The sequence below is a fragment of the Eublepharis macularius genome, chromosome 5 (genome assembly GCF_028583425.1).
Source record: "Eublepharis macularius isolate TG4126 chromosome 5, MPM_Emac_v1.0, whole genome shotgun sequence".
Classification (NCBI taxonomy): Eukaryota; Metazoa; Chordata; class Lepidosauria; order Squamata; family Eublepharidae; genus Eublepharis; species Eublepharis macularius.
Window position 1 is genome coordinate 4,977,284 of NC_072794.1, and position 15,422 is coordinate 4,992,705.

Sequence of the window (15,422 nt, forward strand, 5' to 3'; positions counted from 1 at the left end):
CAGTGCCTTCCCTCTATCAACCTGCCTCAGAACCAGCGTGGATCGAGAAACTAATTTCATGAAACAAATCCCTGCAATATAGTATTGTGAGACACACGCACACGCCCCGTATACACTGTTCCATACGGAGTTCCATACGGAGTTGTGGGGACAGTGATTTTGCTGTAAAATTAAGGCTCCGTAATTACAGGCACGGAGTGTTTACATCTGAGAGTAAGGGAGGAGGTCTACAGCCTGACGCTGGCACAGCTACAACTGCATCTGGAAAACATTTCAGGGTGCTACCCAGATAGTTTCTAAAGTAAATAAAAATAAGACTAAAATTACAGTTTTGGTTCTTTTTGAACTAAAGAGCCCTCTTTTTGGTGCTGTGTCTTGCCCTGTGGTCTGTGGGTCTATTTCTTGCTTTGCTGTAGTTAGAATGTGATGGAGCTGCGAGCGGGAGGGAGGGCAGCCAGATCATACTTTGGGGCAGTCCGGGTTCTATTTTCAGGTAGTTCTGATCCCTTAACAGCTGCATATTTTAAGAACAGAAACACGTCAGCTCAAAATTGCTTTATTTTAGAAAATTCTGTAAAGTTAAAATACTGTAAAGTTTTTTAAAGGAACAGGCAAAATACCCATCTGTCGATTATATGCATAATCCAGTACTTCTGTATAAAAATATTTACAATATTTAATTTTTTAGAAGTTTGTTCATTTACAAGACATCAAGCCCTGTGTTTCTAGTGTAGGTCATGACAGACATAAGACGACATGTTGGAGATGCGCTGCTTGAGCCACCAGGGTCACTCCCAAGACCCTTCAAGTAGGGCAACCCTCAAGTCCCTGGGGAGCAGTTGTCATAGAACTTCTGGGCCATCATGGTCACCTACAGTATCTACAGCTGGACAGCCCTTGGTTGCTGTCCCGTGGCCCAGTGGACCCATAAAGAAGCTCCGCTAGCCCATGGCATGGAGAACGGGCATAAAGAAGCAGGTTGGGCTCAGCCACTGGCTCCACTCGACCTCTCTGACAGACATAGTACCAGTTTTGCAGTCCCCAAAAGTTCTGGTGAGCCTCTTTTGTCCAGCCCTGTTACATGTGCCTCTTCATGTGCAGAGCCAGATGGTCAGAGCGGGAGAATGCCCGGTCACACAAGTGGCACTGGAAGGGGCGGTGCCCTGTGTGCTTGCGGTAATGGCGTGTAAGTTCATCAGAGCGGGCAAATTTCCAGCCACATCCATCCCAGTTGCAATGATACGGCTTCTCGCCTGTTGGGAAAAAATATACACAAGAGTTGGCATGTGTCACACTAGAAGCTACCATCAGTACCCTGCCCAGCCATCATGATCTCCCCTGCCCCAACAGACAGCAGCTGTAAAGCAAGGGCATTCTAGGAGGAGATGCCATTAGAAGCAGCAGCCGTGGACCAGAGAACTGTATCTCCTTGCTTCTGAGGAAACTGCAGCATCCCACCCTAGCTAAGGAATTCAAAATGCTCGACAGAATCGTCACTGGCAGCCACCCGCTGCCTCCTGGCACAAGAAAGTCTGTAAACACCAAAGGGGGCTTTCCTCCCTTGGTGCCTTGACAGTCCAACCATTTCATGCAGATGGTGAGCAACAGGCTCTGCATGAGCCAAGTCAGGTTAGTCAAGACTTGGCCACTCCTGGACATCTGCCAATTCTGCTGCCCACTGCCCCACAAGGCAACTGCATCCTTTTCACCCTGGGTTAGTTACCTGTGTGTGTCCGCAGGTGTGCCTTCAGGTGCGAGCTCTTGGTGTAAGTTTTCCCGCAGCCAGTGTAGGTGCAGGTGTGTGTGGCAGTCCTTTTGCGTGGCCAGGAACGGCGGCCCCGCTTGGGCTTGGCGTCTAGCAGCTCCAGAGGAGAGGATGGGGGGGTGAGCATGCCTCTGGGGACAGAAGGCTGGCAGGGCAGGCTGTCTTCAAAGAGGCTAAACTGAGAGGTGCTTTGGTACTGAGGATGGGAAAAGCCAGCAGCAGGATGGTAGCCTGGAGGAAGTGGCATGGGCGAGGGGCACAGCATCTGTCCTGAGCACTCGGCCACTAGGAGATCGTCAGGGCTCAAAGGAGGGGTCTCTGCTCCAGGGATCTGGGGGGAGCCAGCCATCATGCAGGGGAGGCTGCCTTCCTGCTTGATCTTGGGGCAGGGCTGAGGGGGCAGGCCCACCGGTGGCCCGTAACTGTCCCTTTCAGGCTCCAGCTTCACAGTCTCCATAAAATGCTGTCCTGCAAAGCCAGAGGCCACAAAGAAGCACCCCTGGACAGTAGTGGGGAGGCAGTAGCTTGGGTCCGGGTCAGCAATAAGTCCAGAGCTGCAGGGCGGGGGGCTGCCCCGTTCCAAGTGGCCGTAGCGTCCAGGCTGTGGACTTGTCTGATAGAAGGAGCTGCCTTCCAGCAGGCCCGCGGCATAGTCCCCACAAGCGGAGTCCTGAACGGGGCCGTCGCTGCCCATCGAAAGGATCAAATCCAGAACAGTGTTGAGATCCTCGTCTTCTCTGGGAGGGCTGCCGAGGGGCTCCGAGTCCGGCCTCATGTCCGGCATGGGGCAGTGGGTGGGGGGCAGCTTCGCCCCCAGGCTGCAGTTCCATCGCTGAAAGAGATGCAGAAAAGGCGCTTTAGGGTCGGGTGGGGAGGGCGGCCGCCAGGGCTGGAGCTCTGGGCACTACCGGGGGCCAAGTGTCGTCCGGCCGCCTGGGCTTGGCGATGCCTGCGAGCGGCTCCTTCGCGCTTGGGCCGGGCCGGGCCGTTGCCCCCCGCCCCCCGCCCCCCGCCAGCTGCCCCAGCCAGGGCGCGATCTGGAGCGGGCAGCGGGGGAGGGCAGGGCGTCACCCCGGCGCAGCTCGCTTCACCCCCCCTCCCCCCGCTCTGCTTGCGGGACAGCAGCAGGCGGGCGTGCCTCTGAGCACGTGCAGAGCGCGGGTCCTTCCCCTCCCGCCGCCACTCACTTGGTGCAGCTGCGGCGCGTGGCCGTCCCGGTTGCAGAAGGAGGCGAAGGAGGGCAGGCTGGGGGCCGCGGCCATGGGGCCGCTCAACAGCGCCATCCCGGGCCCCGGCTGGCTGCCTGGCCGGCCAATCTGTCTGTCTGTCGGCCTTGGCTCGCCGGCGCCGCTTTTAAGAAGCGCCCGCCGAGCGCGCAGCCCAATTGCTGGGACTCAGGAAGCGCGTCCGACGGCCGGGCGGGGGGAGCCCGAGAGCCAGCCCGGTTGGGCCCGGCCTAAATTTAGCCCCGCTATAAAAGGACGGGCGGGAGGAGGAGAAGCACAAGGAGCGAGGCCGAGCCGCCGCTCCAGTGCCGCTCCGGGCGCGGGCTTCGCCGGGCGCATAGCCCACTCCTCGCCTCCGGCGGCGCGCTTCCCGGGCTCCGGGGCGCCCCTTCCCGCGGAGCTCCGGGGCCTAGAGAACGCGGCGCGCGGCACGATCCCGGGCCTTGTTGGCTGGGTTCGGGGCCCGGCTGCGCTCGTTCGCCGCTTGTGAGGAGAGGGCCGGGGATCAAAGGGCCCCTGGTGGGAGGGCGCCCCGCTCCAGCGCGCCGGCCTGGCCTCGTTTGGCAAAGTGCCGCCGGGCTGGCCTCCCTGCCGCAAAAAGAAGAAAGTGCAGAACTGGGCAAAGTAGCGAAGAGGGCAACCGAGACGAGCAAAGGGTCGAGCCCCTCTCCTCTGGGGAAAGACTAGTGAGATTTCCGTTTAGAAAAAAGGACTGAAGGGGAACATGAGAGGCGCATAAAACTGTGTGTGGGTTTTTTAAAAAGCCCTTTTTCTCCCTTTCCCTTAATACTGGAACTCAGAGGCACCCTATAAAGTTGATCGGCATGTAGATTCAAGACAAACCAAAGAAAAGACCTTTGTCCACAGCGAGTAATTGCGGAGTGATGGCCATGAGCATAGGCGCCTTTGGCGGGGGGAAGCAAAAGTATATTTATTCCATTGTGTTTTGTATATGCGTCTTCAGGAGATCTATCTATAGGATAGGAATGTAAATAAAAAGCAAGAAAAGAATAATCAAAATAGGAAAATTAGTAAAAAGGCAGTAAATACTATGTGAAAAGTGCATAAACATATCCATACATGTAAACAAATCCATGGCTATATTTCAGGTATTATCCTATGTATAAGTGGAAACAGAGATCTTAGAATAAATATAGATCACTCTAAAACTTTCACGACTTAGACAAATGTCACTCACCTCTAAAACTGAAAAACCAAAGTTGGTTGTATGTAGGTTTCCACTCATCCATTATTGTCTTTTTACTAAGTTTCAGGAAGGGCCACCCTGTTGCCGCAGCGGCAGCTGACTGCCGGTGTACCTGTGCCGCCACCAGTCCGCTCCCTAAAAGGTCTTGGCAGAGGCAGGACACAGTGAAAAGACCTGGAAGGGGGGGCATATGGGGTCATGACTATGCCAAAGCACTCCAAGATCACAGGTGCATGACAGACGGTGCGCAGATCCAATCACCAGGCAGCAGCAACGGGACCTGGCCCAGTGCACAGAGCCCCACCCCTTCAAGACACCTGCAGCTGGCAGAGTCAGGAGGAGGCGGCAGAGAGAAAGCACAGTTAGGAGGGAGATCCAGCAACCAGCGCATTGGGGGTGACCCCAGCAGAGCTATCCAGGGGCATGCCCATAGGGGAGAGGGAGTGCTCCCGCCCAGGGTAGGGTGGCCAGGTCTCCTCTGGCAATCGGTGTGGGGGGGAGTGGGTTTGAGTTTACTGGGACACATGCACACAGTGTGACCTTGAAATCACAGCATTGTGCCAGGGCTGATTGTTAAAGAATTGGCCCTTGTGTGATGAGTTGTTTCTAGGGTGTGTCGGGATGATGGGCGTATCCCCCCCCATTTCTCCTGCCATTTGGTAGGCAGAGGCACTGATCGGTGGTAGATTGCCTGCCATAAGTGGGTACCTAACAAGGTTAGCCCAGGGCCACTCCACCAGTCACAGAGTGGGAAGGGAGTCACCAGAACGGGAGTCTGTGTGTGGGGCTGCCAGGTTACCAAGCAGGTCCTTGGTATGCTCCTGCCTGCCCCTGGCATACCTGACAAGAGCCACTAACTCCACGAGGTGCCTGGTAACGATTGCCACAGACACCGCCAGCCCCTCTGTGCACTGCTGACCCCAGAACAGAGCAACCCTCGATTCATGACAAGTCTCTGGCCACTCCTGCTCTGTCGCCACCCACATGGGAAGAGAGCAAGGGCTCCAAGGACACAGCAGTGCTGACAGGTGTTCAGGGACAGGCAGTAGCAGGAGTGCAGAAGTGCACCTGCCTGGCTTAGTTCTGCCTAGTTTGCGCCAGTCTCCCCTCTCCCAGCGGATGCAGCTTTCCTTCCAATTCATGCCCAGTGGCTCCTTCCAAGGGGTGATGAAGGTGTTCCATTTGTGAGCGAGCCGGTGACCCCACAGCTTTCTGGATGCCATGCTGGGGAATCTGCAGGAGCACATGTGCTTTCCTACAGAAGAGGCCGGACTGGTACCATCCGGGCCATGTTTGCCTCTTTTAAGGGCTTCCCGAATGTTGTGAGGGCGTAAACTGAATGCACATCATCCTCATCACCCCCCCCCCCGGAGGACCGTCAGATCTAAGGCAACCAGCACCACTTCCACAGCCTGAATGCCCGGGCCACTGGCAACCAACAGGGCATCTTTATGGAGCTTGTGGCCAAGTTCCTGGGCAGCATGCACAATACATGGCTCTTCGCTGACTCTGGCCTCAGCCACCTGCTAGCTGCATGGCCAAAGAACAAGGGCTGGCTGCTGGGTCGCTTGGTTTGGGGAGCTGGGGTGGCTTGGAGTAACAGCCAGGGATCTCAGTCCCTGACACCTGTCCATCCCACCTGCAGAGGTGACTTGGTCTGGCCCCTCCTGCCCTACCTGTTCACACCATATCAACAGGACCCTTCTACTCAGGATCCTTGTCCATCTTATTTACTGAAATCTTGTAAACATATCAGTGAATGATCATAAATCATTCAATCATATAAAAGAGATGGTTATCCATCCACTACCTAAGAAACCATTGCTAGAGTAAATGATGTAGCTAGAGTAAACAATAGCCCAGTCTCCAAACTGCCCTTTCTGGGCAAAGTGATTGAGAGAGTAGGAGCTGACCAACTCCAGGCCTTGGGGCTTTCCCACACACCAGACTTATTCCTGATTTTTTTTGCAGTCAATATTGGTTTGGGTTAGGGTTCTGCTGCACGTCTGCCCTCCCTTAAAGGGACATTGTGCTTCCCAATTTTGATGGCATCCCGTTGACCCTGGCTGACTCGGTTAAGAGCCTGAGTCCAATGTACTGCTGGAGAAGCCAGTTAGTGCATCCTTCTACCTTCATTCATCCTCGAAGAAGAATCTGCCCTTAAAGCAAAGGGTTTATATGGGTCTGCCCTTAAAGCCAACTCAGAAACTTATTGGTACAGGACTCCGCAGCCTCTCGGGCACCATGCTGCATTCTATCAGACACCCATTCCTCACTCCAATGATTACCAATCAGTGACCAGATTGAATTCAGGGTCCTTGTTTTCACCTACTAAGCCGCAGTAGTAGTAGATCATTGCCTACTTAGAAAGCCAGCATGGTGTAGAGTACTCAACTAGGCTCTGGGAGACCCAGGTTCAATTCACTACTCTGCCATGGATGTTTGCTGGGTGACCTTGGGCCAGTCACACCCTCTCAGCCTTAACCTACCTCACATGGTTGTTGTAAGGATAAAACAGAGGGGAGAACAATGTAAGCCACTTTGGGTCTCCATTGGTGAGAAAAGTGGGGTATAAATGAAGTAAGCAAATAATGGCCTTGGATTCTCATGCCTGCAGACTACTTCTGCTCTGCCCTGCTCTGTCTTTGCTCACCTGAGCAAAGCCTTCGAAAGGTGCCACTCTGCAAATGGCGGAGATTGGCAACTGTTCATTCTCGTGCCTTCTTTGTTGTGGCTCCCATCTTGTAGAATCGCCTGCCTGAGGAGGTCAGGGAAGCTCCCATACTTTGTCATTCCACAGAATGTGCAAATCAGTAATGTTTTAGAAGGCATTTTTTAAAAGGGATTAGATCTGTAGTGGAATAGAAAGTCCAGGAAGACACCTTTATAACGGAATAGGATTGTAGCTCCCTGGGATTATTAACGCAGGTATCACCTGCTTTTAGTACACTGTCTTCTCCCCTTGTCTTCTACTTCTTACACTGTTTAACATAACAATAACAAGAATATTTGATGTATATACCGCCCTTCAGAACAACTTAACACCCACTCAGAGCTGTTTACAAAGTTGTTATTCCCACAACAAACACCCTGTGAGGTGGGAGGGACTGAGAGAGCTCCTAGAAGCTGTGACTGACCCCAGGTCACCCAGCTGGCTTCAAGTGGAGGAGTGGGGAATCAAACCCGGCTCTCCAGATTAGAGTCCTGCCGCTCTTAAGTGACTAGCCCAAGGTCACCCAGCTGGCTTCAAGTGGAGGAGTGGGGAATCAAACTCAGCTCTCCAGATTACAGTCCTGTCACTCTTCTTAACCACTACACCAAGCTAGCGCTCAGCTTGCCTAGGCAGTTTGTTGGTTGCATTGTCTCCTACTTCTAGAATCCTAATCCAATTGACTTGTTCACTGGATATCTCACTGGTTTTTGTTCGATAGTTCACCTTGAGTCTTGGAGGAAAAGGTGGGCTACAAACAAACAAATGAAATGAAAATTTACATTCTGAGGTTTGACTGAATGTTTACCAGCTGAGCAGTTTGAGCAGCTGACTCCCCTTGGTAACCCAAATACACAAAATTGTGTGAGTCATGCTTTTGTAATGTCACACTTGTGTAATCACTTGTTCTGTCTTTCAGTGAAAAGTCTTCTTCATGAGGGAAATCACCCAGGACGCCGGAGGCTGTAGCTTCTGCTGCGCTTTGTGTGACTCAGCTGTGGAAACCTTCCCTTTCTGGAGGAAGAGAGTGCTCCTTGCATCGCTACCGAAAAATATTGTGATCCTCACTCAGAAGCGGCATTTGCACGTGCTTGCTGGCGCATTTCACCCTAGACCAGGCTCTTGACCTGGCAAGCTCACTGTTGTGCTGCACCTCAGGAAACCACGGCTGGCCCGCTCAAATTATTCTCCATGTTCTAGAATATAGATCAGGGTACCTCAAACTTGTTGAATCTGTGGGCACTTTGGGGAGTTTGAAACAGTGAGTGGGCACCACCACAGAATGGCTGCCATGGGGTGCTGTGGCCGACCACAGAATCTTGGGAGATTGCAAGCCAATCATCCTCCTAGGATTGGGGCTGCTGTCTTTGAGTGGGCATGCCTCCTGGGCTCTCCTGAAGCACCCCTTATTCCAGTGAGGTAAAGCCAGGAGGACTGGCTTGGGGGAAAGACACACTTCGTGGGAAGAGCAAATAGGCACTTGGAAGCTCACTGGTGGGTGCCATATTCGGGATCACTGGTATAGATGATTCCAATCATGGATTTGCGTGATGCTTCGGAGCCCCAGTGCCTTTGGAAGTAAACTGGATTGTTGCTTTAAGTGGATAGCTGTGTTGGTCTTCAGTCAAACAGCAGGATATGAGTCCAGTGGCACCCTAGAGACCAATCTGTATTGGAGAGTTGTCTTTCAGCCTCTTGGATTATTGCTGGATTTTGGTTCAAAATCTAAGTATGGGCTATTAGCCCATACTTAGGTGATTGACAGTTTCAGGTGGGTAGCCATGTCGGTCTGCAGTCAAAGAGCAAAATCCTTGTCCAATAGCATCTTAATGACCAACTAGATTTCCAGGGTATGAGCTTTCGAGAGTTAAAGTTCCCTTTGCCAGATGTGACGTGTGGGAAAAGTAGTCTTTATAATCCCAGCAGAGGGTGGGAGAGGTATTATGATAAGTGTTGTAGTTAACTACTCTGAAGCCTGAGATGGTATAGCTGTTGTTATAAGATTCAGCAATTGTGTTGTTGGAGTAAATATGGGGACAGTGCTGGCATCTTTGTTTATAGTGTCCCAGAGTTTGTGTCCATGATGCGCAGTGCATTGTTGTGAATGAGTTGTTTAAAGTTGAGGTGCTGTCTGTGAGCCTCTGGGACACCAGCTGCACCTTTCCAGGCTCATTCACTTCTTTATCTTCCAGCATTATATATGCCATCAAGTGTCAGCAATGCTTTTCAGCTCTCTATATTGGAAAAACAGGTCAGTCCCTTCATAAAAGAATGAATAGATATAAATCTGATATAAAAAATCACAATATTCAAAAAACAGTGGAAGAACATCACTGACTTAAGAGTTTCAGTTCTCAAACAGTGAAACTTCAAAGGAAAATTCCAACATGAGATTGCTGAAATTGAGTTTATTTTCAAATTTGGAACAATGGACCCCCAGGGTTGAATCAGGATATAAGATTTTTCTTGCATTACAGATGCTGCTTTTCTGCACTTTGCACTCATGCGCTATCAAGCTCATAACAACATGTATTATAGCCATTTTCCTGACATATTAATTTACAATAGCCCTTCCACCTTCTCTCTGGATTATAAGGGCTCTTTCCACTCTTCATATCTGAAAAAAGAAGCTTTGACTCTCAAAAGCTCATAACTTGGAATCTAGTTGGTCTTTAAGGTGCTATTGGACCTGGATCTTGCTCTCAGGTGATTGATGCTCTCTCTGTACCAAACGAGCGGCCACGTTCTGCATTTGCGACAGTTTCCAGACCTTTTCCAAGAAGTCCAATAGTCTGTACAGGACAACAATCTCAACATGTGAGATTCCAAAGCAGGAACAAAGGTGCAATTCATCCCCCAGCTGATGCTGATGTAAAGCACTTCTTGCCACTGGTAGTAACAAGGAAAGAGAGGAGCAAGGATGTCCTTGGGGCACATCCTCAGAGGATGAATGGAAAGCTGGCTTTCAGTTGCTACAGGACTGAGCACCATTTGAATTGCTATTAAGAGTTTCATGTGACCAGTCCTGACTCTATGCAAGGTGGTCCCCACCAGCTTAGTGAAATTTGCCATCCTCAGGAAAGTGCATTTAGGGCAGAATCAAGCCCAACATTTCTGTAAGCTAGAAATTCTCCCTAGTTCAGAAGACTCAATAGCAAGAGGTATCCTTGTGGTATCAGGATACATTCCTGTGTAAGCTGATGGCTCATTTATACAGGGGGCATAGAAGCATGCCTGTTGTGCTGAGAAATTGGAGGTGAGCATGCCCAGACACATTCCAGAAGGGAGCTTTGACTCTTGAAAGCTCCTACTCTGGAAATCGATTTGGTTTTTAAGGTGCTCTTGGACTGAAATCTTGCCCTTCAAGAACAGTGCTGCTGTGGCCATTCTGCATACTGACAACTGCTCGAAGAGGCTGTGGTCATCCCTGGAGCCCAGGCCAGGAGCTGAACCAGAGAAAAGCCTTTCCTAGCCCCTACTAGCGCCTGAGCCCCATTCACTGGACCTACTACGGAATGATCCTGGGACATGCAAATCACGGAACTGTAGCCATCTCCGCATGGTTCACATGTAAGGGCTATTCTGTCATGGTAGTGCCCGAGAGATCCAAGGGCAACCAAGATGGGACTATTATTTTGTGGAATGATGAGCCACACCTGAAATTTATGAATGCAGACAGCCAGGATCCTGTAACCATATCTGGTGGCATGGCCAATGGCCTGAGATTTAGGTCTAAAAATGTAGACCTAAACACCAACAACACTTTTCTCATAGACCCAAATCTAACCTAGTTGAACTTCATTTAAGGACCTCCCAGCTCTGCACGTGGAGCCGGTTTCTTTTTTGCTGGTTACACGGAGATTTCCATGAAGCGCAGCTCTTTGATAAAAGACACACACTTCTTAATTTATTATTCTGAATTTGGATTTAATTGAAATGTTCTGCTGCCAGACACAATTTCCCCTCTCCTCCAATCCAATTGTTTTTCTACACAGCTTTGCACATTCTTGCTCTTTCTCTCCAGTTATGCGGGGGTGGGGAGGAGGTATCCACCCCGAATACTTTGGCCAGGGCTTTAGAGGCCATGACTGGTTGGTTAAAATAGAGCCAACTGAAATTGAACCTCATAAGACAGAGGTCCTGCACCTGGGGCACAGGCTGACGGGTTCTGGGAGCCATCTCCCGATCCTGGGTGGGGCGCCACTGACACTTGTACCAGTGGTGAGGAGTTTGGGTGTAGTCCTGGGTTTAGGCTTGCCAATCCCCCGCCAGGGGCAGGGGATCCCCTGCTCCCACTTCCTCCCCCCGCCCCCACTTACCTGGCCAGCGGGGGGCATGCCCCCCAGGGTGCCCCCCTGGCAGCGCAGCATGCCCCGCTGCAGCGCGCTCCTGCAACGGGCCCCGTTTCAGGCTGAATCCAGCCCGTGGGGGAATGGGCAATTCAGCCCTTTGGGGAGCACACGCGCTCTCCCGCAGCCGCCCTTTGACCCGTGTGATGACATCACTTCCGGGAAGTGACATTATCACACATGCAGGGAGCACACGTGCATTCGCGAGGATAATGAAGACTGTGCCGGGTAAGTGCCAGCATCCCAGTCTCCTGCCGGGGGACTTAAGGGACCTGGCAACGCTACCTGGGTTCCTCCTTGGCAATGGAGACCCAGGTCACGGCAGTTGCCAGGTCTGCATCTTTGTTAGGTCAGGCAACTTATCCCCTGCCTCTCAACCAACGACCTAGCTTCAGTGATCCATGCAACAGTCACCTTCTGGTTGGACTACTGTAACTCGCTTTATGCTGGGCTGCCCTTGAGACTGCTCCGGAAACTGCAACTGGTCCAGAACGCAGCGGCACACATTCTGACTGGGGCTCCATTCTGGTCATGTATAACATCAGTTTTGTACCAGCTGCTCTGGCTCCCAGTTGAATTCCAGATCAGGTTCAAGGTTTTGGTTCTAACTTTTAAGATCCTTAGCTGACGGACCAGCATACCTGTGGGACCACCTCTCACCACATATACCCCGGAGGCTGCTTTGTTCAGCAGATAAACACCTACTGGTGGTCCCCGGCCCTAAGGAGGTTCGCCTTGCTTCAACTAGTGCCAGGGCTTTTTTGGCCCTGGCCCCAACCTGGTGGAACTCTGCGTCAACTTGGGCCCATTCAGATTTGTTCTCCTTCCATTGGGCCTGCAATACAGAGATGTTCCACCAGGCATATGGTAGTTGAGAGAGGTGGCCCACCTAGGGTGTTTGTATCAGCCTCCTGCCATGGGGGGAGCGCATGTCTTTCTGTAACCACCTACAACTGGCCACTGTGCCTCACAGGCTATCTAGCCTGAGGGGGTGAGGGGTGGAATATGTGCATAGCTGTTTATAGAAATTGTTATTTGTATTGTTGCAAAATTTTATTCAACATATTGTGTATTTAAATGCTGTGATCAGCTCTGAGCCCGTTTTCGGGTAGAGTAGAATAGAAATTGAGTTAAATAAATAATAAATAAATTTAGCTTCCGTTGTTTTGTACTTCTGCATACTCGAAAGTGTTTTTATAAAACAGTATTGGGTGTCTAAACCATCATTTGCACGCGAGCGCCAGGGAAGGAACTGGCTTTGCAAAGTAGCGGGAAAGAGGCCGCCTCTAAGCACGCCCGGAGGGGCCTTTCCCGAACCGCCGCCGTCCGAGCGGGGAACGGGCCTCGAGGGCGGCTGCAGGCCCAGCGCCGGCGGCCAGTCAGAGGTCCCGCCACGGGCAAAGGGCGGCAGAGCGGAGGCGGCGGCGCGTGACTCCTGGGAGCCGTTCCGAGGCCCACCAGGCCGGGGCGCCGGAGGAGAGCCCGTTCCTTGCCTGCCCCAGGCGTGCAGCGGGGCCGGTGGGCTGGGCGGCCGCGGCCGCAGGCGCAGCCCCTGGCGGAGGGGAGAGCTGCGAGGGGCTCCGCGGCCTTTATATACCGGCGTTATTTTTAACCGCCTGCCGCCCGCCTCCTCCTGGCCGCGCTTCCTCAGGAAGCCCCGCGGGGCGGCCTTTCCTGCTCACGCGCGGGCTTGGCTGGCGGGGCCTCCCCAGCGCAGGAGGGCCGAGGCGCAGAGGCCGCTGGCGAGAGGAGCGGGGGGCGCCGCGCCGGGTCTGCTGGCCGCCCGCGGCTCCTTCGGGCTCCGCGGCCGCGCTGTCCCCGCCGCCCGGCCCACTCCGCGAGGAGACGCGCCCCGGCCGCGGCCGTGCTGCGCGCCAGGCAGGGAGACGGGCGAGTCTGCGGGCGGCGGGCCCCCTGCGCGCCTTTTGCGCCCTCTCGTGCGCGCCCCGAGCCCGGCGAAGGGGGCTCCTGGTCCTGGGGTGCTCCGAAGCGCACGAGGCTCCGGCAGCAAACCTCCAAGTGTCGCCTGCCGTGCCAGGGTCAGGCCGGCTTCAGGGTGGGTTTGGGCCAGGTCATTTTTAGCATTCCAGCCTCTCCTCATTACAGCTTGAGAAACCACAGAAATCTTCAACCGAGCCAGAAATAGTTTGCCCTTTTATCTGGAAGGAGAATTACAGAGGAAGCTATTGGGAGCCAGAGAAGCAGAAGCGGGCGCTGTATTTTTAAACACAACTACGGCCACAAGCGCATGAGCATGGGACTAAATGGTGCCAGCTGGGTAAATACTTGGCCCAGACTTCAAGCACAGGGCCCTCTTTCATTGCATCTTTAAAGTTCTTTTCCTGCGCTCCCCACTCTGCGTGTCGTCTCATTTAAGGGCTGAGTGGAGCAATAGACGTAAGAAGCCTCTGACTGCACAACACTCTGCTTTGCCATGGCAGTAGAGGGAGGGACATGGTGGGACGTGTTTTATCCAGACTTAGTGGGCATAATATTTGCTTTGCTGCATATTATTATTGCAGGGCAAATTTGGCCCTACTTTCTCTGGTTTTGGACCTAATACCCGCTGGTTGGAATCTGGCAGGTTGTGATCTGAATGCTAGTCAGCACCTAGGCTGGTTGGGGTGGGCAGCAAAAGCCCCTTGGCCTTAGTTGCAGTTCCCTCCGATGGCAAGAGACCCATTCTGGGCACTGAAGTCTGCTTGAACTGCATACGGAGATCCTCCATTTAAAGATGGGGGGAAATCGTTCTTTTGGATTTTGGCAAGGGTTTAAATCTTGATATTCTGGGAGATGTGAGTTTGGCATTCAGATTCAGATTGTGTGTGTGTGTGTATGTTTTTTAATTCTGAAATTATTTGGATCCCTTACTCCCTCGAGGGAATCTTTAAGAGAGGGGCTGGAGTTGCTGTTTTTCAAGCAAATGATGCCAAAATAGCTGCAGAGCTAGTGCTGCCTATCCACTAAAGACACTCCGAGTCTCAAATAGATTGGGTCAAGACTGAGGTCCAGTTCTACATGCCTTTAAACAGTGTGTCCCCAGCCACTGTCCATTGTTTCCTAGTGGGGGTTGGGGAAACCCATGTTTTCTCTAGGGCAAAGAAGCCAATAGCCAGACACACAAGTGCAATCACTGGCCAAAAGCATCCAAATACAAACAGAACCAACAAGCCTAACAGAGCATCCCACCAGAACCAACTGAAGGGAAGGATACTTGCAAACCCAACAGAACAGTGTCATTCAAATCACAGAAGCCAGGCAGAACACAGGGTCAATGTGTGGTCTCATTTGCCTGTGTGAATTGCCTCCCTCTCCCTCTTGTTGCCCTGAAAACCTGCAAAACACTAAAAACAAAATCTCAGAAACAAAAATCTGCAACCTCTTAAAATTCTGGAAATACCAGGATTGGGATATTGGTATATGTGAGAATCCCAAATATCAATCCTGATACCCAAATAGACCCATTAATACTAATAAGATTGGGTGGGTATATTTTCCAGCCAGATTAATCCAAGCACACATCCCTAGGCACAGCTGATTGCTCCCTTCTTTCTTTGCCCAGGTCACAAAAGGGTTTTGAACGGGGATGCTGATTCTCTCAGCATTTGCAACATGGAATCATTCTTGAGATGCTGCCTGTAAAAAGAAACACCAGAGGAGTCCAGACAGTTGCACTTGGGACCTGGCTTGCGGGGCATTTATATGGCAAACAGGCACAAGCTGTCGTGTTGCCAACTCCAAGTTGGGAAATGCCTGGAGATTTGGGGATGGAGCCTGGGGAGGGCAGGGTTTTAGAAGGGGAGGAGCTCAGCAAGGACGTAATGCCACCGCCCATCCTCCAAAGCTGCCTTTTTTTCTAGGGGGACTGATCTCTGTAATCTGGAGATCAGCTGTAATTCTGGGAGAATTCTGGGCTCCACCTGGAGATTGGCAACTCTAGCAAACAGCCATTTGGACTGAACCAGAGCTGTGTCCACAAGGAATGCAGGCAACGTTCTCTCCTGCTCTCCAACAGAACAGTAAGGCCCAGCCTTGCGTTTCAGCAACTGCCAGCGCCCTGTCGGTCAGAACCTATGCATACCAGTTGGGGGTGGGGTATGAAAAGGGATGGTTGTACTACAGATGGGGAAGCCTGCAACTCCCGCTTGAGGGTTTTTTTTCCATT

General features: G+C 52.2%; 1 protein-coding gene across 1 annotated transcript; it reads right to left on the bottom strand.

Moving 5' to 3' along the window:
• Positions 1-549: 549 nt before the first annotated feature.
• Positions 550-3,097, bottom strand: KLF2 (KLF transcription factor 2). Its single transcript, XM_054981746.1, has 3 exons — positions 2,953-3,097; positions 1,724-2,597; positions 550-1,253 (listed from the first exon to the last, which is right to left on the bottom strand). Exons 1-3 carry the CDS (start codon positions 3,046-3,048, stop codon positions 1,078-1,080), a joined length of 1,146 nt encoding a protein of 381 aa, XP_054837721.1. The 5' UTR covers positions 3,049-3,097; the 3' UTR covers positions 550-1,077.
• Positions 3,098-15,422: the final 12,325 nt, after the last annotated feature.

Excerpts from the sequence above, each read along its gene's own strand:
- KLF2 (XM_054981746.1), bottom strand. The coding sequence starts at position 3,048 with ATGGCGCTGTTGAGCGGCCCCATGGCCGCGGCCCCCAGCCTGCCCTCC. Across the intron at positions 2,598-2,952 it reads ACGCGCCGCAGCTGCACCAA|CGATGGAACTGCAGCCTGGG; the intron begins GTGAGTGGCGGC and ends CATCTCTTTCAG. Across the intron at positions 1,254-1,723 it reads ACACCTGCGGACACACACAG|GCGAGAAGCCGTATCATTGC; the intron begins GTAACTAACCCA and ends TTTTCCCAACAG.